The 22,934-nt window shown below is 43.7% G+C and overlaps 1 protein-coding gene across 11 annotated transcripts in view; it reads right to left on the minus strand.

Annotated features, from left to right (window-relative positions):
* Nucleotides 1-22,934, minus strand: part of myo9aa (myosin IXAa) — a 189,905-nt gene that overhangs the window by 72,850 nt on the left and 94,121 nt on the right. For 10 of the 11 annotated variants that reach the window (XM_031812864.1, XM_031812856.1, XM_031812866.1 and 7 more), the window contains exons 6-11: nt 21,202-21,255; nt 15,040-15,137; nt 14,460-14,586; nt 11,441-11,530; nt 3,683-3,799; nt 1,794-1,928 (exon numbers count right to left, since the gene is read on the minus strand). In XM_031812864.1, the coding sequence (XP_031668724.1) occupies nt 1,794-1,928; nt 3,683-3,799; nt 11,441-11,530; nt 14,460-14,586; nt 15,040-15,137; nt 21,202-21,255 (621 nt within the window). The remainder of the gene's footprint in view (nt 1-1,793; nt 1,929-3,682; nt 3,800-11,440; nt 11,531-14,459; nt 14,587-15,039; nt 15,138-21,201; nt 21,256-22,934) is intronic. The other variant, XM_031812861.1, reaches the window with a different exon arrangement.

The following is a 22,934-nucleotide window of genomic DNA, read 5'->3' on the forward strand; positions in this document are numbered from 1 at the left end:
AAATAAAGAAAAACCCTTGAATGAGAAGGTGTCCAAACTTTTGACTGGTACTGTATACCAGAGTATTGTCTTGATTGATCTCTAACACTTCAGAACTATACCAGAGTATTGTCTTGATTGATCTCTAACACTTCAGAACTATACCAGAGTATTGTCTTGATTGAGCTCCAACACTTCACTAGTAGCATGATGCAATGGCCCAACCTCAGCATGAAGCAAACAAACCCTCTTAGAAGTTGAGTGAGTGCTGTACACGTTCAAAAGCTGTGGCTAATTTTTAACATCGAGGTTAATGACGGCAGTGGCTTTATGGATGGGTGCCTTTGTACAGGAGGCCTCCTTGAGCAAATACAGTATGTGTCATTACCGAGATGGTACTGTTAAAAGGAACTCTCCAATCAGTTTCAGTTGTACTCACTAAGGCTTCATTTAGACAGGCAGACACATTCTGATATTTTTCAGTAATTGGTCTTTTGACCAAGCAGGTCACCTTTGAAAAAGATTGATGTCATTGGTCAAAAGACCAATTAGTGGAAAAAAATATCAGAATTGGTCTGCCTGTTTGAATGCAGCCTAAAACGTACTAAAGGACAATCGTGATTAAACATGTTTACCTACAAAGCTGATCATGACCGAAACAACCTTTCTCTCCAATCCAGTCAGTTAACACCAACACACATCCATCATAATGAGGGTTGAGGAGGTAACATCCATCCATCATAATGAGGGTTGAGGAGGTAACATCCATCCATCATAATGAGGGTTGAGGAGGTAACAGCCATCCATCCATCATAATGAGGGTTGAGGAGGTAACAGCCATCCATCCATCATAATGAGGGTTGAGGAGGTAACAGCCATCCATCCATCATAATGAGGGTTGAGGAGGTAACAGCCATCCATCCATCATAATGAGGGTTGAGGAGGTAACAGCCATCCATCCATCATAATGAGGGTTGAGGAGGTAACAGCCATCCATCCATCATAATGAGGGTTGGGGAGGTAACATCCATCCATCATAATGAGGGTTGAAGAGGTAACAGCCATCCATCATAATGAGAGTTGAGGAAGTAAGATAGATCCATCATAATGAGGGTTGAGGAGGTAACAGCCATCCATCATAATGAGGGTTGAAGAGGTAACAGCCATCCATCATAATGAGGGTTGAGAAAGTAAGATAGATCCATCATAATGAGGGTTGAGGAGGTAACATCCATCCATCATAATGAGGGTTGAGGAGGTAACAGCCATCCATCCATCATAATGAGGGTTGAGGAGGTAACAGCCATCCATCCATCATAATGAGGGTTGAGGAGGTAACAGCCATCCATCCATCATAATGAGGGTTGAGGAGGTAACAGCCATCCATCATAATGAGGGTTGGGGATGTAACATCCATCCATCATAATGAGGGTTGAAGAGGTAACAGCCATCCATAATGAGGGTTGAGGAAGTAAGATAGATCCATCATAATGAGGGTTGAGGAGGTAACAGCCATCCATCATAATGAGGGTTGGGGAGGTAACATCCATCCATCATAATGAGGGTTGAAGAGGTAACAGCCATCCATCATAATGAGGGTTGAGGAAGTAAGATAGATCTATCATAATCAGCAGTCAGAGGGTTGAAGAGGTGAGTCATGTGGCGGTCAGCCCCATAATAAACCCTATTGCATAACCCACTGGAGGAGCTGGTCTCCTCTTTAAAGGACCACTGTATTGTAAACTTCCATGTAAGTGCATTGTGGATACGTACAGTTTAGTACTGAAAGGGTGCAGTAATGCCAAATGACTTACCTGCTCAAGCTTAAAGATGTGCTGATTGAAGTAGTGTTGGAGCCTCTCGTTGGCGAAGTTGATGCAGAACTGCTCAAAGCTGTTGTTTTCGTAGTCCTCAAAGCCAAAGATGTCCAGCACTCCGATGGAAAAGATCTGTGAGGGATACATGAGGGTGAAATCTCAATTAACAATATGCTTTTTGACAACAACAAAAAAACAATTCAACATGAAAGTCTAACTGAGAAGGTTTGGGAAGGTTACCAAAGACCCTTAGGCGCATAATGGAAAACAAGGTTGAAGCTGTTCAAACAAAACCACTGATGTCACTGATTCCAGAAGGTGGTTCATACTGTGATTTATTAAATCAATAAAACAACTTGTCTCTGCCAAGGTGTTCACGCTCTATTTGAACACCTGTAACAGAAGCATAAAGCCAGTTATTCTGGGCGGAGAGGTGAGCGTCAGGTAGCCTTAGAGAGGTGAGCGTCAGGTAGCCTTAGAGAGGTGAGCGTCAGGTAGCCTTAGAGAGGTGAGCGGCAGGTAGCCTTAGAGAGGTGAGCGGCAGGTAGCCTTAGAGAGGTGAGCGGCAGGTAGCCTTAGAGAGGTGAGCGGCAGGTAGCCTTAGAGAGGTGAGCGGCAGGTAGCCTTAGAGAGGTGAGCGGCAGGTAGCCTTAGAGAGGTGAGCGGCAGGTAGCCTTAGAGAGGTGAGCGGCAGGTAGCCTTAGAGAGGTGAGCGGCAGGTAGCCTTAGAGAGGTGAGCGGCAGGTAGCCTTAGAGAGGTGAGCGGCAGGTAGCCTTAGAGAGGTGAGCGGCAGGTAGCCTTAGAGAGGTGAGCGGCAGGTAGCCTTAGAGAGGTGAGCGGCAGGTAGCCTTAGAGAGGTGAGCGGCAGGTAGCCTTAGAGAGGTGAGCGGCAGGTAGCCTTAGAGAGGTGAGCGGCAGGTAGCCTTAGAGAGGTGAGCGTCAGGTAGCCTTAGAGAGGTGAGCGTCAGGTAGCCTTAGAGAGGTGAGCGTCAGGTAGCCTTAGAGAGGTGAGCCTGCAACCGGAGGGTTGCCAGTTCGAATCCTGAGTCCGATGGAAACCAATCTGGCAGGAGGTGAGCAGGCAAAAGGAGGGTAAATGTTGTGCCCTTGAGCAAGGCACTTAACTGCCCCAACAACAGCTCCCTGGGCGCCCAGTGTGGCAGCCCCCACACCTCCCCAAAACCTGTATATGTATGCAGTAAAGTACTTAAGTAAAATACTTTAAAGTATTACTTAAGTAGTTTTGGGGGTATCTGTACTTTACTATTTACATTTTTGACAACTTTTACCTCACTACATTCCTAAAGAAAATAATGTACTTTTTACTCCATAAAATGTTCCCTGACAACCAAGTACTCATTACATTTGGAATGCTTAGCAGGATGGGAAAATGGTGCAATTGACACACTTATCAAGAGAACATCCCTGGTCATCCCTACTGCCTTTGATCTGGCAGACTCACTAAACACAAATGCTTCTTTTGTGAATGATGTCAGTGTCGGTGTGCCCCTGGCTATCTGTAAATAAATTTAAAAAAACAAGAAAATGATGCCGTCTGATTTGCTTAATATAAGGACTTTGAAATGGTTTATACTTGCACTTTTGATACTTAAGTATATTTAAAATCAAATACTTTTAGACTTTTACTCAAGTAGGACGATTGGGTACTTTTTCCCACCACTGTATGTATGCGTGTCTTTCGGAGAGGTTGGGTTAAAAGTGGAAGGAAGTAACCTTTTAGTTGGACCTTGAAATTGACCAATCAAGTGATCTTAATCTTAATGAAGTGGAGAGGTGAGCATTTCATCAACGCATGACATAGATATATTATAAGCAGACATAAGTATGTTGTAACAAAGCATGATAGCGGTCACGTTGGTCTTACCTTGGCGCTCTCCTCTAAGTCCCGGTTGTTGAGCAGTGCGTGGTTGATCCGGAACACAATCCAGTCAAACAGTGCGCTGTACAAAGACTTGGCCATGGAGTCTCGCACCGTGCCCGCCTGCAGGAACATACAAAACCACACATCCATGTTACTAGTGACCTACTGCACCTCACTATTCATCCGTGTTACTAGTGACCTACTGCACCTCACTATTCAGCCGTGTTACTAGTGAGCTACTGCACCTCGCTATTCATCCGTGTTACTAGTGAGCTACTGCACCTCACTATTCATCCATGTTACTAGTGACCTACTGCACCTTACTATTCATCCGTGTTACTAGTGAGCTACTCCATCTCACTATTCATCCATGTTACTACTGGCCTACTGCACCTCATTATTCATCCATGTTACTAGTGAGCTACTCCACCTCACTATTCATCCCTGTTACTACTGACCTCAAAAGAGTGAATGTGAAAGACCTGGGCCCATATTCACAAAGCATCTCAAAGTAGCAGTGCTCATCCGGGATCAGAACCTCCTCTTATTCATTATGATCAAAAAGACAAAACTGATCCTAGATCAGCACTCCTACTCTGAGACGCTTTGTGAACACGGGCCCTGGTGCCATGGGTGATCAGTTAGGTACGCATGGAATACCCTAAACACTTCCATCAGACAATGGAATCAACTTCACTTGTGTGGATTTCCTGCTTTAATTATACAATGTTCATAACATCTGGGCCCCATCAGGTTTGTCTTCAAACAAATAACTAATAAACATCTAGAAATCAAGATGCATTTGTTGCTTGTTTTTCTACCTCGCAATCAAACAAGGCTAAATCTCTTCCAATTTATACTGAACAAAAATATAAAAACGCCACATGCAACAATTACTATGATTTTACTGAGTTACATACAGTTCATTGTAAAAAAATCAGATCAAGTGAAATAAATTCATTAGGCCACTTGGGACCAAGGCACACCCACTGGGGAGCTAGGCACAGACAATCAGAATAGGTTTTTCCCCACAAGAGGGCTTTATTACAGACAGAAATACTACTTGGTTTCATCAGCTGTCTGGGTGGCTGGTCTCACATGATCCCACAGGTGAAGAGGCCGGATGTGGCGGTCCTGGGCTGGCTACACGTGGTACTGCCAAATTCTCTAAAAACGACGTTGGAGGTGGCTGATTTCCTTGAAAATTGTTGCATGTGGCATTTTATGTCTTTGGAAGAGATTTAGCCTTGTTTGATTGCAATGTAGAAAAACAAACAACAAATGCATCTTGATTTCTATATGTTTATTAGTTATTTGTTTGAAGACAAACCTGATGGGGCCCAGATGTTAGGAACATTGTATAATTAAAGCAGGAAATCCACACAAGTGAAGTTGATTACATTGTCTGATGGAAGTATCTGATGTAAGTAAACTCAGCAAAAAAAGAAACGCCCCTTTTTCAGGACTCTGTCAAAGATAATTCGTAAAAATCAGAATAACTTCACAGATCTTCATTGTAAAGAGTTTAAAAACTGTTTCCTGGGCAGCGCAGTGGTCTAAGGCTGTGCCACCAGAGACTGGGTTCGAGCCCAGGCTCTGTCGCAGCCGGCCGCGACCGGGAGGTCCATGGGGCGACGCACAATTGGCCTAGCGTCGTCCGGGTTAGGGAGGGTTTGGCCGGTAGGGATATCCTTGTCTCATCAACTCCTGTGGCGGGCAGGGCAGTGCATGCTGACCAGGTCGCTAGGCGTATGGTGTTTCCTCCAACAGGTGTGGCTGGCTTCCGGGTTGGATGCGCGTTGTGTTAAGAAGCAGTGAGGCTTGGTTGGGTTGTGTTTCGGAGGACGCATAGCTTTCGACCTTCATCTCTCCCGAGCCCGTACGGGTGTTGTAGCGATGAGACAAGACATTAACGACAAAAAATTGGATACCACGAAATTGGGGAGAAAAAGGGGGTAAATAAAAAAATAAAACCGTTTCACATGCTTGTTCAATGAACCATAAACAGTCAATGAACATGCACCTGTGAAAGTTGTTAAGACACTAACACCTTACAGACGGTAGGCAATTAAAGGCCTTTCTACTGACTCTGAAAAAAACAAAAACAAAAGAAAGATGCCCAGGGTCCCTGCTCATCTGCGTGAACGTGCCTTAGGCATGCTGCATGGTGCCGCGAAGATTGCAGTTGTGGCTAAGACAATAAATTACCATGTCCGTACTGTGAGACGCCTAAGACAGCGCTACTGGGAGACAGGACGGACATCTGATGGTCCTCGCAGTGGCAGGCCACGTGTAACACCTGCACAAGATCGGTACATCCGAACATCACACCTGTGGGACAGGCACAGGATGGCAACAACAACTGCCCGAGTTACACAAGGAATGCACAATCCTTTCATCAGTGCTCTGACTGTCCGCAATAGGCTGAGAGAGGCTGGACTGAGGACTTGTAGGCCTGTTGTAAGGCAGGTCCTCACCGGCAACAACGTCGTCAATGGGCAAAATCCCACCGTCGCTGGACCAGACAGGACTGGCAAAAAGTGCTATTCACTGACGGGCCGCGGTTTTGTCTCACCAGGGGTGATGGTCGGATTCGCGTTTATCGTCGAAGGAATGAGCGTTACACTGAGGCCTGTACTCTGGAGCGGAATCGATTTTGGAGGTGGAGGGTCCGTCATGGTCTGGGGCGGTGTGTCACAGCATCATCGGACTGAGCTTGTCGTCATTGCAGGCAATCTCAACACTGTGCAAAACAGGGAAGAGATCCTCCTCCCTCATGTGGTACCATTCCTGCAGGCTCATCCTGACATGACCCTCCAGCATGACAATGCCACCAGCAATACTGATTGTTCTGTGCATGATTTCCTACAAGACAGGAATGTCAGTGTTCTCCCATGGCCAGCGAAGAGCCTGGATCTCAATCCCATTGAGCACGTCTGGGACCTGTTGGATGGTAGGGTGAAGGCTAGGGCCATTCCCCCCAGAAATGTCCTGGATCTTGCATGTGCCTTGGTGGAAGAGTGGGGTAACATCTCACAGCAAGAACTGGAAAATCTGGTGCATTCCATGAGGAGGAGCTACACTGCAGTACTTAATGCAGCTGGTGGCCACACCAGATACTGACTGTTACTTTTGATTTTGACACCTCCTTTGTTCAGGGACACATTCAATTTCTGTTAGTCACATGTCTGTGGAACTTGTTCAGTTTATGTCTCAGTTGTTTTCATACAAATATTTACACGTTACGTTTGCTGAAAATAAACACAGTTGACAGTGAGAGGACGTTTATTTTTTTGCTGAGTATAGTAACATGGATGAATATTAGACATATGACAAAGACTTGAGTCATGTTCCCAGTCCTCGGTCCCCATCGGTCCTCTGTCCCCGTCATGTCAGACTTCTGTCCCCGTCACGTCCAGCCAGTCAGTCCTCTGTCCCCGTCTTATGTCCAACTCCGAAATGAAATCACTAAAGTTCTTATTAGATACACTAAGGTAGTGCCCTCCCCGTTTCACGTGCCTAACGAACATGACCCAGGAGATCCGTGAGCAGGGCCATATTCATAAAGTGTCTTAGAGTCAGAGTGCTGGTCTAGGATCAGTGCTGTTGTTTTGATCAGAATGAATACGATTACATGGACAGGGGGGACCTGATCTTAGATCAGCGCTCCATGTCTGGTTAATATCTTTCAAGCACAGCATTGTGACTCGTGGCGTGGCAATGGGGCTTCAGCAGGTGGCCACAGGAGGCGAGTCCTGGGCTGGCACCCTGTATTACATCCCAGCAGCACCTCTCCTGGTCATGATTAATGACATTAGTCTGCCTAATGACCATCAGAGTGACAGAGGCACTACCAATCCAATCTACTGTAGAACAGACAGCAATGAAAACATTACCCCTCTGAGGATAGGCAGCTGATAGCATAGAGGTGTCAAGGAATGAGACAATGTATTTTACAAGGAAATGGAAATAGAGTGAGAGAGACGGTGTAATAGCAAAGTACTAGAGGACGTTTTCACACAAAAGTATTACTGATCTAAGTACGGTGTGGAAAACGGGCAATTTCACAATTGACTACAGTATATCGACTATAGACACGAAACATACGTTTAATAACATAACCAAATCAAATCAAATGTTATTTGTCACATACACATGGTTAGCAGATGTTAATGCGAGTGTAGCGAAATGCTTGTGCTTCCAAGTTTCTCTTTAGGAAGGCTTTCTGCTGATAGCTGGGTTCCTTGGTGTTCTTGTCCCTTGTAGTGTCGGCTGGGTTCTTTGGTGTCCTTGTCCCCTGTAGTATCAGCTGGGTTCCTTGTCCCTTGTAGTGTCAGCTGGGTTCTTTGGTGTCCTTGTCCCCTGTAGTGTCAGCTGGGTTCCTTGGTGTCCTTGTCCCCTGTAGTGTCAGCTGGGTTCCTTGTCCCTTGTAGTGTCAGCTGGGTTCCTTGTCCCTTGTAGTGTCAGCTGGGTTCCTTGTGTCAGTTATCCTGTCTTGTTGTGCCAATTTGTTTTGTATTTGTTTTTTATTTATTATTTTATGCACTTCAAGATTATTCTGTTTAATGAAAAAAAGTGTTTTAAAAATGTTATAAATTATTATTATTATTAGGAGTCATTAACTCATACCATCACAGACATTGAAGGGCTGTTTGTCATCATCTGTTGCCATGCCTGAATGTCCATTAATCAACCAGGTGAGATAGATTTACCACACACAAAAATGTGACTGAATTGTGTGGGAAGTTAGTATAGTACATTTCCAGTATAAGTGCCTGCAGAGCTTCAGATGTCTTCTTTTGCTCAAAACATGCCATTATACAACGGTCCAGCTAAAGTTGAAATGACTGTCTTTTACATAATTTACCACTTTATTTTTAGCGACTACAAAAAGATCTGCCTAGCAACTCCCGAAGATCATACAAAATGCTATTTATATTGCTAGCAAGAGTTCAAAAGTGAGAGGCCTTTTCATTATTTAAAGGAAGTTGGATTCAGAACATTCCGGTGAGCATCAATCTTTTAAATATCTCAATAACAAAATGGATAAGACCTGATCCAGGAAACGAGGCATATCTCGCAAGTCACGACTTCACAGGAGAGCCGCTTGAACGTAAACTATTTTTTTTTCAAAATGCATTTTTTGGCAGAAATGCCTTGTCAAAAATGTGAGCTTTCATGTGCCTTAATAACAAACTTGTATGCCATCTGTAAATGCAATTGTTAAATTATGAGCCTTGTTGGTTAAACCACATAAGTTAAACCACAAATGATTGGCTGAGATAATAAGTGGGCTGGAAATGCCGAGAGATGAGTTTCCGATTGGTCTGCCATATAGAGGCTTCTGTCTATTTGAGCTCGTCAGTCTGTTGGTAATCCTGTTGAACGGGGCTTTAAAAAAAAATGTATTGTGTAGTGGAGCTGCATATGTGTTGCTCTCCACCTCTGGGAGGATCAAGTTTTGAAATCAATGTAATTAGAGTATGACAGATTAAGAGATGGTGAAAACACCTCCGGATTACATCTTCAAACTAACGGTAACCGTGGCGTGGCATTCCTGACAGGGAGATGCGTCCATCATGCATGATGATGTATACAGGTAAAATAGCTAGCTACATTTTCAGATATTACACATTTCTAATTTTGACAGAAAGTGGTTTCATTTCAAGCTACTGTTAGCTGTCTGGCTGGCTCCCCAGCTGACGTTATTATCCGTATCCCAGAGCCGTTTGCTTTTCTAGTTAGAGGCTAATGTTCGCTAGCTAACATTGAATCTGGTTGGTTAGCTCCCCGCACTGTGGCATTGTTGTCACTGTTCATTGTGGTTTAACTAGCTAACGTTAGCTGGCTGACTCGTTAGCTAACATTACGTGACGTGTGTAACAATACCCATTGAATATGGCCAGTGTCAGTCTGCAAAAAAGCGTAATGAAATTGTTGCCAGTAGAGCTGGTTAGGCTGTTTTCATGTTATCCATAGGTAAACAAATTATCGTCCAGAGCGTCAAGTATGCGCTCCGATAGCAAAATGAGATGGGTGGGGCAAAACTTAAGAGGGTGTGAACAATGCTCTGCGACAAAAGATCATCAACTTTCAAAGCAGAATTACTTTCCCATTGTTCCTCAAATACAGTTTATGATATACCACTTTGTAGCTCTGTAAAAAACACAATTTCAAATGTTCCTCCATAAGACTGAATCCAGGTGGTGAGTCACAATTAGAGAGAAAACAAATCCATGGTACTTGAGTTTTCAAGTAGTAAAATACCAGTTGAGACTACAGGGCGAATGAGTAAAAGTTCACTGTTGCAACTGTTACAACAATGTTTACAGAAAGGACCACCCAAAGAGCTGCCAGAACAATCAGCACTGTTTGTTCATATAAAATGGCTCCTAAACAGCTGGAACGAGGGCGTAGCTGTGTTTTGCATTATATGGTTGATAAAGTAGCGGTCTTGTGGATTATTAAAGTTTTGTGTAGTGAGGAAGTTTGTTGTATGCTGTGATATGGCATAGCCACATGCTAGTTGGGGAGGTAGAAAAGGATCCACTTTGTGGAAAAGATTTAGATAAAATACCCATCCAACATGTGGACATACTGTAGGTGTAAATAACAAAAAATAATATGCAATTATACTAAAAATAATAATTATACTTTAGAATTACACTTAAAAGAATAGGCCTTTGATTTCCACTTTGTGAGCTTGTTGGTCAGTCTTTCAGTTGAGCTCTTGTCTGCATTACATGGCCGTAGTGTGTTTGTTTTCAGAGAATCCCTCTCTGGTTTCTGTAAACAAACTAAGCAGCTCTCTGATGCTGCAGCCTTTGTGGACTAGTGTTGAGGAAAAGGAACTTGTGCCATTGGATTGAGAGCTGTGGCAGTCTTTCTCAAAAGGGACTTTTTTCAGTAGCTTGGTGTAAGGCTGACTTGCAATGCGGATGCACATTTCAAGGATACTTTTTTAGTGAATTTAAAACCATATCTAGGTGTTTGCATGGTTACAAGCACACTCCCATTAAAGGGGGTCTGCTCGGTAAGGCCAGTGGAACTAACAGCTCTACACACAGCCACTTCCCACTCAGTGTTTCCAAGGTCAAAATGATAGATGTGGTGTATGAGTGCATGTGCGTATGTATGTATGTATGTATGTATGTATGTATGTATGTATGTGTGTATGTGTGTATGTGTGTATGTGTGTATGTGTGTATGTATGTATGTGTGTATGTGTGTATGTGTGTATGTATGTATGTATGTATGTATGTATGTATGTATGTATGTATGTATGTATGTATGTGTGTATGTGTGTAGCTGTGAGTTCCACTGGCCCTGCAGAGCAGACCCCTTTTAACGGCCCTGACATCCGCCATGGCCTACCCCACTGTAGACATCAATCTGATCCCTCAACTATCCACACCCAACCAGACAGACAGACCGACTGACAGACCCAACCAGACAGACAGACGACTGACAAACAGACCAGCTCTGACTCCAGCTCCTTCACAGCCTGCACTGGGACTGGGACCCAGTGTTTCCCCTATATCGTTATTTAGATAGGCAGGGTGCCTACTATTCCTTAGCATTTACCAATGCAGAATAATGCAATATGTCTTGATGATCAAATTTTCAAGAATACTTTGGGATTGGGTTGAGGAATGGAACATCTTGAGGTAAGGTGGAGTATTTGACTGTGCCTCTTCGTTGTACTAAGGGTTGAGAATGTTTGGGATGAGTTTCAGGTTTGTGCTGTTGACTTGGTCTCACCTCAGCCAGTTTGTAGGGCACGATCAACCTCTCTCCCACTGTCATGGTCTTCCTCGTCGTCAGGGCTTCAAATAGCATCTCCTCCTTGACCTGTACAGAAAAGAGACCACAATTCATTTCACAGTTGAAAGCAATTTCTGTTTCAGAAACACAAAGCCCATTCTTCTTCTGTACACACACCAAGCCCCTACAACAGCTTTCATTCAGCCAAATGTTTAGGTAATGAGGGTGGATATGTCCCTGCTATGTTTAGTGGGACGGGCACTCACGCTCACGAGAAAGACTTATTCCTAGGTATTGAAGAGGGCCAGCGGCCTGCACTATCCAATTAACATCCTGGAACTAGAGGGGAGAAGAGGCAGAGTGTAGGCTGTGTCCCAGCACAGTGCACTTCTCTTGGATGTAGACTATGTCCCAACTCGGGTTGCAAAATTCCTGGCACGTCCAATAAACTCCCTGGTTTAACAGAAAACCTGGTTGTAGGAGTCCAGATTTCCTGCTTTATTTCCTCCTCGTTCCTGGGAATCTTACAAAACGGGATATCGGGAAAGCCAGGGAATTCACCGAACGTTCCAGGAATTGTGCAACCCTAGTGGAGGAATCACAGCAACACTTTATCTGAAGGTACTTAAATACTGATTACAAACCATCTCATATTTTAAATCACAAGTGAGCTGTATAAATCATTACACATCTCATTTATCTATTATTTTAACATTATTTTAAAATGAATTTCCATTTATCTGTAAAATGCTTGACTGACTCTGACCCAACCCATTTGGGGAACATATGTTCTTTCACATGAGCACAAGCAATGTTCCTTAGCCACTAGCTGCTCCTGTTGCTTTCCTGCAAACCTCAACGATGGTTGGATCAGTATTCTGAAAATACATCTGCCCTTATAAGTCCTGACTTCTGTCCCTTCACAGCACATGTTCACTGGAAAAACGATCATTCATAAACTGAGGCAGAGAGAGAGAAATAGTGTTGTGCCTACAGAATATTTGTAGACGGATGACAGAATTAGAAATGATGTAATTATACGCTGCATGCAAACCAAATTCCTGACCGAGGAATTGCATTTTCCACCGAGTGGCTTGGTACTGAAAAGCCTTGCGCACAGTACAGTATGTCACTGCAAAAGCATCTGAAAACATCCCGACTCTGAGAAACAAAGTGCTTGTGTGGATGGGAACACATTTGAAGAATAGATTTCCACACTACGTAGGACTCATTCAATCAACATCTGTTGTATCCATTATAAAACAAGAAAATTAAAAATACAATTATATAAAGCCTTGCCTTTCTTGAACTTTAACTCACACGTGTATTTTCTTACTAGCACCGACTTGGTTGATAGCTCCTTTATTGAGAAGAAATGGACTATGGCTGTGATACGTGGTTGTCTCACCTAGCCATCTTAACATGAATGCATTAACTTCTTTGGGACTGGGGGACAGTATTGAGTAGCTTGGATGAATAAGGTGCCCAGAGTAAACTACCTGCTACTCAGGGCCAAAAGCTAGAATATGCATATACTTAGTAGATTTGGATAGAAAACACTCTGAAGTTTCTAAAACTGTTTGAATAATGTCTGAGTATAACAGAAGTCATATGGCAGGCAAGAACCTGAGAAAAAATCCAACCAGGAAGTGGGAAATCTGAGGTTTGTAGTTTTTCAATTGATTGCCTATCCAATATACAGTGTTTATGGAGCCATATTGCACTTCCTAAGGCTTCCACAAGATGTCAACAGTCTTTAGAACCTTGTTTCAGGCTTCTACTATGAAGGGGGAGCAAATAAGAGCTGTTTGAACCAGGGGTCTGGCAGAAAGCCATTAGTTTAGTCACGCGCACAATCGTGAGAGCGAGCTACGTTCCTTTTCATTTCTAAGGACAAAGGAATTGTCTGGTTGGAATATAATTGAAGATTTATGATAAAAACATCCCAAAGATTGATTATATACATCGTTTGACATGGTTCTACGAACTGTAATGGAACTGTTTTGACTTTTCGTCTGAACTAAGTGCCTGCGCCTTGTGAATTTGGATTTGTGAACTAAACGCGCAAACAAAAAGGAGGTATTAGGACATAAATGATGGACTTTATCGAACAAAACAAACATTTATTGTGGAACTGGGATTCCTGGGAGTGCATTGCGATGAAGATCATCAAAGGTAAGTGAATATTTATAATGCTATTTCTGAGTTGTGACACCTCTCCTTGGTTGGAAAATGGCTGTATGTTTTTCTGTGGCTAGGCGCTGACCTAACATAATTGCATGTTGTGCTTTTACCGTAAAACTTTTTTGAAATCTGACACAGCGGTTGCATTAAGAAGAAGTTTATTGTTAATTGTGTGTTTAACACTTGTATCTTTCATTAATGTTTGATGAGTATTTCTGTAATTTGATGTGGCTCTCTGCACTTTCACTGGATGTTTGTCTGAGACAATGCATTTCTGAACATAACGCACCAATTTCAAATGAGGTTTTTGGACATAAAGATGATCTTTATCGAACAAAACACATATTTATTGTCTAACATGGAGTCCTGGGAGTGCCATCTGGTGAAGATCAAAGGTTAGTGATTACTTTTAACGCTATTTCTGTCTTTAGTGACACCTCTCCTTCTTTGGAAAATGGCTGTATGTTTTTCTGTGGCTAGGCTCTGACCTAACATAATCGCACGGTGTGCTTTCGCCGTAAAGCCTTTTTGAAATCAGACACTGTGGCTCGATTAACGAGAAGTTTATCTTTAAAATGGTGTATAATATTTGTATGTTTGAGGAATTTTTATTATGAGATTTCTGTTGTTTTGAATTTGGCGCCCTGTAATTTCACTGGCTGTTGGCGAGGTGGGACGCTACCGTCCCACATATCCCAGAGAAGTTAACTGTAAGTGGATCTGGATAAGAGCATCTGCTAAATAACTAACATGTCAAATGTAAACATAATAAGGAATCATTTCAACAGTAACACACTTACCTCTAACAGTTCTGAGACAGTAACAGGCTTACCTCTAACAGTTCTGAGACCGTAGGTAGGACTTCTGGATTGCAGATGTCAATGGAGTCATCTCGGTAGGTCTTCTTCTTGTAGCGGATGTTCCCCAGGTGAAGAATGGCCGACAACAGAGAAAATATCCTGTGGGACAGAAACAAGGCTTGTGTCACCACAGAAACCGGTCTCGTTTCAACACAGAAACCTGGCTCGTTTCAACACAGAAACCTGGCTCGTTTCAACACAGAAACCTGGCTCGTTTCAACACAGAAACCTGGCTCGTTTCAACACAGAAACCTGGCTCGTTACAAAACAGAAACCTGGCTCGTTACAAAACAGAAACCTGGCTCGTTACAAAACAGAAACCTGGCTCGTTACAAAACAGAAACCTGGCTCGTTACAAAACAGAAACCTGGCTCGTTACAAAACAGAAACCTGGCTCGTTACAGAAACCTGGCTCGAGCTTTTGGACAGCGTATCCTGGTAATTTACCTGTGACTATGATTCCTTTGCCTGTGTTTGTAATTTCAGTGTATGTGTCAGTGTGCGTACGAGCAGTGAGATTTAGTGTGTGTGTGTGTGTGTGTGTATACTCACTGTTTGCGCGTGGCAGGCAGGAATCCCACCATCTCCATGGCCAGCTGCAGTCTCTCAAAGTCATGCTTCAGGTCCTCCCCTTCCACTGTGAAGCAGTCCTGCATGGGCCAATGACAGGAGACCAGGTGTTATCAGTGTCCATATGGCACCCATTTTGGCTTTACCACATAATGGCCTACCACATGGTAGCCATTTTGGCTCAAACAACACTGCAACTGTAGCACAAATAGTGCGACTGCCAACAGTAAGTCAGCCCAGTGTGCTCAGCAGAGCGGATACAGTAGGTGCTGTACTAGCCAGTACTGTGCCATCACCAACACTACATACTGTACCCTAACATAAGAGAAAATGTCCACCCAAGAAGTGAAGATGACTTTTAGTGACAGACTTCTCCTAAGACATATCAGTAGCATGACACAGAGACAAGCTGAGTGACTTATAAGAGCATGTCATAAGGAAGTTCGGTCTCACGAACCTGGAGACAGAGATGCATTTCTGGTCAGATTTTAAGGGGCTGGTGAACGACAGCATATGCATGTTCTGCTCATGCAGTGGAAAATTCAGCTGGCTTTTTCTGCTAAACTTTCCGGGGAAATTTGGCATGCTGGCAAAGGCAATAAGAGGAGTAGCAATTTATGACCGCATTTACAGGGTCTGCAGGGGAAAGTCCCTTTACAGGGTCTGCAGGGGAAAGTGCCTTTACAGGGCCTGCAGGGGAAAGTGCCTTTACAGGGTCTGCAGGGGAAAGTGCCTTTACAGGGTCTGCAGGGGAAAGTGCCTTTACAGGGTCTGCAGGGGAAAGTGCCTTTACAGGGTCTGCAGGGGAAAGTGCCTTTACAGGGTCTGCAGGGGAAGGTGCCTTTACAGGGTCTGCAGGGGAAAGTGCCTTTACAGGGTCTGCAGGGGAAAGTGCCTTTACAGGGTCTGCAGGGGAAAGTGCCTTTACAGGGTCTGCAGGGGAAAGTGCCTTTACAGGGTCTGCAGGGGAAAGTGCCTTTACAGGCTCTGCAGGGGAAAGTGCCTTTACAGGCTCTGCAGGGGAAAGGCTGTGGAGAGAAAACAATATGGAAGAGGAGCGTTTTGTATACCTCATTGTACCTGGATACCCAAGAGGCTTCTAATGAGGCACACACACACACACACACACCTGTGGTGTGTAGCACTGCAGGCAGCATGTTCTCTTTAACAGGTTTAATTCACCTGGCTTCAGTCCCAGAGTTACATCAAATAGGGCAACCAACTCCATGATTACATGCAAAGGACAGTAATGACAATCTAGCGATAGTGCAATGCTAGCAACAAGTTCCGCTAGCATGCTAGCAAAAAAAATGTAAATGGTATCCACAAGCATGCAATTTGCATGCTGACTGCAGGAAAGTCCCACCAGAGCGGTTACCAGAGACTTTAACGTTAATTTCTCTACCATAAGCCGCCTCAAACGTTGTTTTAGAGAATTTGTATGGCCAATCAGCCCCACAACCACAGACCACGTGTAAGTGTTTTGCTGACGCCAACGCTGTGAACAGAGTGCCCCATTTTGGCGGTGGGGTTATGGTATGGGCAGGCATGAGCTACGGACAACAAACACAATTGCATATTTTCGATTGCAATTTGAAAAGACAGATACCTTGACGAGATCCTGAGGCCCATTGTCGTGTGTACAACAGCGTGTTCCAAGTCCCGCCAATATCCAGCAACTTCACACGGCCATTGAATAGGATTGGGACAACATTCCACAGGCCTCAACCAAAAGCCTGATCAACTCTATGTGAAGGAGTTGTGTCACGCTGCATGAGGCAAATGGTGGTCACACCAGATAGTGACTGGTTTTCTGGTCCACGCCACTAACTTTAAGGCATCTGTGACCAACAGATGCATATCTGTATTCCCAGTCATGTGAAATCCATAGATTAGGGCCTAATGAAATTATTTAAATTGACCGATTTCCTTATATTAACTGTAACTCAGTCAAATCTTTGAAATTGTTGCATGTTGCGTTTATATTTAGTTCAGTATAGATAAAGAGCCTCATTGCCAAAATCCCCAAATATCCCTTTAAGGCAGGGGTAGGCAGTTCCAGTCCTCGGGGGCCTGATTGGCTGCACAGTTTTGCCCCAGTCCCAGCTAACACACCTGACTCCAATAATCACCTAATCACGATCTTCAGTTTAGAATGAGATTTGATTGACCAGCTGTGTTTGTTAGGGATGGAGAAAAGAGCGACACCAATCAGGCCCTGGAGGACTGGAGTTGACCACCCCTGCTTTAAGGTCATAGTGAAATGAGAAAGATAAGCAGCAACTGAAATGATTACATGAGATGGTGCCGATCCTTCCCTGTCATCAGGGCTTGAGTTATAGTGGGATCTACTGTACACAACAGATGGTCTTTTTGGACTCATGATGGAACATACAGTTAGAGTACGTTGAGGGGTGAAAACATCTGAATAACTTTGGCTTTGAGGTGACCCTTGGTGGATGAGAGTGTGAATCAGATGGTATGACTGCTTACAACACCAGGAGGGCAGAATGTGTGGATAGAGATCAGCTGGTAAGGAAATGGCAACCTCTCCAGAGGAATACAAACACACCACACAGCTGTTGCTCACACACACACACACACACACACACACACACACACACACACACACACACACACACACTACAGGGGGAAATGAAAGGTATATTTCCAGATTGGCAAGTCTGTTTTACAGACACTTCATGCATTGCATAGCTCACACTCCTCTAGAATTCCACAATGTCAGCGAAGGGTAGAAAAACAACGAACGACAGCGTCTTTGATACACAGTATATTACAGTGCTAATACAATAGAACTATCATTAGACAATGATCATAATGTACTACTATGTATATAGAGCCGTAATATTCCAATACTGCAAGAGTGCCAATTCTTTCAGTGGTATCTTGTACATGATTTGACTTCCCTTTCTTTAATGACAAGACAGTAGATAATAATTCCGTGTTCAACATTTCCAGAGCCATTTTCCTGGAACAAAGTAGTAGCCTTGCCTGTCCCCTTGTTGCAGATGTGCAGCACATCAACACAAAACCACAAACACATACCTGGAGACATTGGGGAAAATGTCTTGGCATGTACTGTGATCGATGAGATGATTGATGAAGCACTACACTGATTCAAGGCTATTGAATATGCATATGGTGAGCATGCCATTCACAGACAACCATCACTACATCAATCAGCACACACCAACTCAGACATCTGTAGCCAGGCTGTATCAGCACACCCCAACCCAGACACCTGTAGCCAGGCTGTATCAGCACACCCCAACCCAGACACCTGTAGCCAGGCTGTATTGGTCATCGCCTGCTCAGGATGACTATTTATCCATTTATGCTAACATGAGAGGCTTGTTGGCTCAAAATGGAAACTTGTTGACATAGCCCCACAGAAGGTGACCTTGATCCTCCCTTGTGGTTGAGAGTCTCAGTGTGTGTGTGTCTGGTTGAGAGTCAGTGACCGTCTGTGCCCAGGTAGCAGGCCACACAGATGGACACGATCATTTGAATAGAGCTCCCCTCCATGTTCCACTGCCTTCTGATTAGGGTCAAAAGTTCACAAGTCATCAATCCTATGGTGGTCAAGAGCAGGAAAGCTCTGAACAATCGACTGTCCATGTGAGCTTGCTGCCTGGATGCACGACACACACACACACACAGAATAGGAGGCTGCTGAGGGGAGTACAGGCTCAATGTCTGGAATAAATGGAAACCAGGTGGTTGATGTGTTCGATAACATTCCATTTACTCCATTCCAGCCATTACCATGAGTCCGTCCTCCCTAATTAAGGTGCCACAGGCCGCCTGTGACACACACAAACACACTGGAGGGGGGGGGGGGGCACGGGTCAGCTACTGTGAGGCTATGTCAACAAGTACCGGGGCAAACAGGGGAATGTTTGGACGGCTGCTTATCGCCATGCTCTCATTCAATCTGCCCAAAGTGTTTGTTGGCAGATTCTGACCAGGATACTCCAGGTTCCCTGTATTAATATTAACACTGGTTCATGGCTGAGTGAGTGGTGACCCAGGGTACTGGTGTGTGTGTGGTGGGGTAGGCATACTGTACTAGTAGCGTCCTCGCTAAGGTGGGTACTAGAGGTCGACCGAATATGATTTTTCAACGCTGATACCGATTATTGGAGGACCAAAAAAGCCGATACCGATTAATCGGACAATTGTTTTTTAAATATATTTTTTACATTTATTTGTAATAATGACAATTACAACAATACTGAATGAACACTTATTTTAAACTTAATAAAATTAATTTAGCCTCAAATAAATAATGAAACATGTTCAATTTGGTTTAAATAATGCAAAAACCAAGTGTTGGAGAAGAAAGTAAAAGTGCAATATGTGCTATGTTAGAAAGCTAACGTTTCAGTTCCTTGCTCAGAACATATGAAAGCTGGTGGTTCCTTTTAACATGAGTCTTCAATATTCCCAGGTAAGAAGTTTTAGGTTGTAGTTATTATAGGACTATTTCCCTCTATACCATTTGTATTTCATTAACCTTTGACTATTGGATGTTCTTATAGGCACTTTAGTATTGTCCGTGTAACAGTATAGCTTCCGTCCCTCTCCTCGCTCCTCCCTGGGCTCGAACCAGCAACAGCCACCATCGAAGCAGCGTTACCCATGCAGGGCAAGGGGAACAACCACCCCAAGGCTCAGAGCGAGTGACGTTTGAAACGCTATTAGCGCGTGCTAACTACCTAGTCATTTCCCTTCGGTTACACCAGCCTCATCTCGGGAGTTGATAGGCTTGAAGTCATAAACAGAACAATGCTTGGCGCACAACGAAGAGCTGCAAAATGCCCGAAAGTGCGGTTTGAATTAATGTTTACGCGCCTGCTTCTGCATACCACCGCTCAGTCAGATACTTAGATGCTTGTATGCTCAGTCAGATTATATGCAACGCAGGACACGCTAGATAATATCTAGTAATATCATCAACCATGTCTAGTTAACTTGTGATTAAGATTGATTGTTTTTTACAAGATACGTTTAATGCTAGCTAGCAACTTACCTTGGCTTACTGCATTCGCGTAACAGGCAGTCTCCTTGTGGAGTGCAACGAGAGAGAGGCAGGTCGTTATTGCGTTGGACTAGTTAACTGTAAGGTTGCAAGATTGGATCCCCCTAGCTGACATGGTGAACATTAACCCACCGTTCCTAGGCCATCATTGAAAATAAGAATGTGTTCTTAACTGACTTGCCTAGTTAAATAAAGGTATAAAATTAAAAAATAAAATACAGATTTCCGATTGTTATGAAAACTTAAAATCGGCCTTAATTAATCTTTCGACCTCTAGTGAGTACAGTAGGCAATGATAAGGGGTTTCTAACTCCTGGTACAGGAGATACTGACTGTCCAGCCCAGCACTAAGACACCTGTTTTAAATCATGAACTAATCATGGTCTTCCGTCTTGCTGAGTCAGGTGTGTTAGAGCTGGTCTAGAACGAAAGCCTGCATATCTCTCCAGGACTGAGGTTGGAGGCCCCTGGTTTACATACTATCCTTCCATCTGGTCAATGACCAAATAAGCCAACCACAAGATCTTTCCATCTATTCAATCAATCTAGTCAACGACCAAATAAGCCAATCAGAATATGTTTCCATCTAATCAATCAAGTCAACGACCAAATAATCCAAACAAGACGATGTTTCCATCTAGTCAACGACCAAATAAGCCAAACTAGACGATGTTTCCATCTAATCAATCTAGTCAACAACCAAATAAGCCAATCAGAATATGTTTCCATCTAATCAATCAAGTCAACGACCAAATAAGCCAAACAAGACGATGTTTCCATCTAGTCAACGACCAAATAAGCCAACCAGAAGATCAGAACAGAGATCGAAGGAACAGAGACTGGGACAGGCAACACACAACTGAGGAAGTGGACACACCCCAAACCAGGAAGAACAACAACAAAAGGGAAAAGCAAGGAGAAAGGCGTGTGGTACTGCACAGAATGTGACAGGGCCACTCGCACTTGTGAGGACAATGTAGTTGTGAGGGAGAAGCCAGTGATTATTAGTTTTGATAATCAAAACTCCTACAGGTGATTGGTGAACACTCAACACAGTCTCGCCCAGAGAGATGTATACTGACCGCTTCGCTCTCATAGTAATTCTCCCAGTGCAGTCTCAGGACTTTCTTTGTCATCTGGAGAGGGTTAAAAAGGTAGAGTAGATGGGGTTAGGGTTAGGCAGCGCAGCATTCCATACACACACACTCTACACATGGGACTGGAAGGGACATGCAGTTAGTAGAGGGAATGGAGTCATATTTAGACGTCGAGTTGGGGCCCATCCTACACACACACACACACACACACACACACACACACACTCTCAATACACACAAACACACACTCAATGCCCACACACACACTCTCAATGCACACAAACACACACTCTCTCAATGCACACAAACACACAGACAGAAGCACGGGACATAGAACACATGGTGAGAAACCGATGGGGATGAAATATGTTTTCATTCTGACACCATACATACAGTATGCTAAGCTAATAGAACCACTGACATTAGCCATAGGATTATTCTAATGTGTGGTGACTGCATTATGACGAATAAGGGCAAAACATATGGAGAGAGATGCTATAGCTATGAGAAGAAATGGCTCAGTTTGAAAATGGCTTATTTGGCCTATAAACAGACTGTCTGAACCCCTTAGAATGTGAAGTTGTGAAATACTGTAAGCTGTTCTGAGTGACTGGGTTACAATATACACTTTGGAAAAGAGCGAGGGAGAGAAAAAGAGAGTGACCACACACCAGAGAAATGGAAGGAATTCACACCCTTCTCAGAATGGGCGTCAGGTTGTCAGAGTGGGGGGGGGGGGGGGCTGGATCTCTATGTTATGATATGAACATCTCTGGAGCTGGCAGAGGTGCAACAAGTTTTGAACAACATCAACATTACACACTTTGCACCCCGCTTGTAATGGGTTTGTATATCAGCTTGTAATGTGTGTGTGTGTATATATATATATATATATATATATATATATATATATATATATATATATATATATATATATATATATATATATATATATATATATATATATATATATAATCTGCATATGTATCAGCTTGTCATGGGTTTGTCAGCTTGGCATGACAGAGGGGTAGACAGCCAGTCAGCTTTTCCTTCTTCATGTTTATAAGTGTGTGTGTTCTTTTGTGATTGGTTAGACTGGGTTGGATCCCCTTGGGATTAGAGGAGTGGGGATAACAGAGATGGCAGAGTGTTGTGAGAGCATATTGACAGTCATAGGGAGGTGTGTGACAGACACGGAGAGTGACCTTGTCGTGCTGCAGGTCCCCCCCCCCCCCACACACACACAAAAAGACATCCACATGTAGATATGCAAACCCACATGTACATAGACTCCACAGACCAACAAACATCCACGCGCCAAAAGCCAGCAGATTAACTGAGCCACAAGGCAGTGTCATGGTAATGAGAGGGCCCAGTGCCTTGTCTCTCTCTCTGGTGGGCTGAGGGATGAGGCTCTGTTAAAGCCTCTGTGTGTGAGAGAGACTATAGGAGCTGCTGAAAGGCACCAACAATGTAATGTTTCCTCTGCTTCCTGTTTGCGGAGAGAGAGAGTAAGAGGGAGAGAAATAGGTCTGGTCGACATCCACTGTGGGCCTCTGGGAACAGGCGTGATTCACACAGACGACACACACACACAAAACCCAGAAACAACTAGTCAGTCAGAAAGACAATATACACAAACCTTTTGGTACAGACACAGAGACAAACCCCAGAGACAACCATGTGTCATGCACAGACAGACAGACAGACTCAGTCAG

This window comes from Oncorhynchus kisutch, unplaced genomic scaffold (genome assembly GCF_002021735.2).
Source record: "Oncorhynchus kisutch isolate 150728-3 unplaced genomic scaffold, Okis_V2 Okis03b-Okis08b_hom, whole genome shotgun sequence".
Taxonomy (NCBI): domain Eukaryota; kingdom Metazoa; phylum Chordata; class Actinopteri; order Salmoniformes; family Salmonidae; genus Oncorhynchus; species Oncorhynchus kisutch.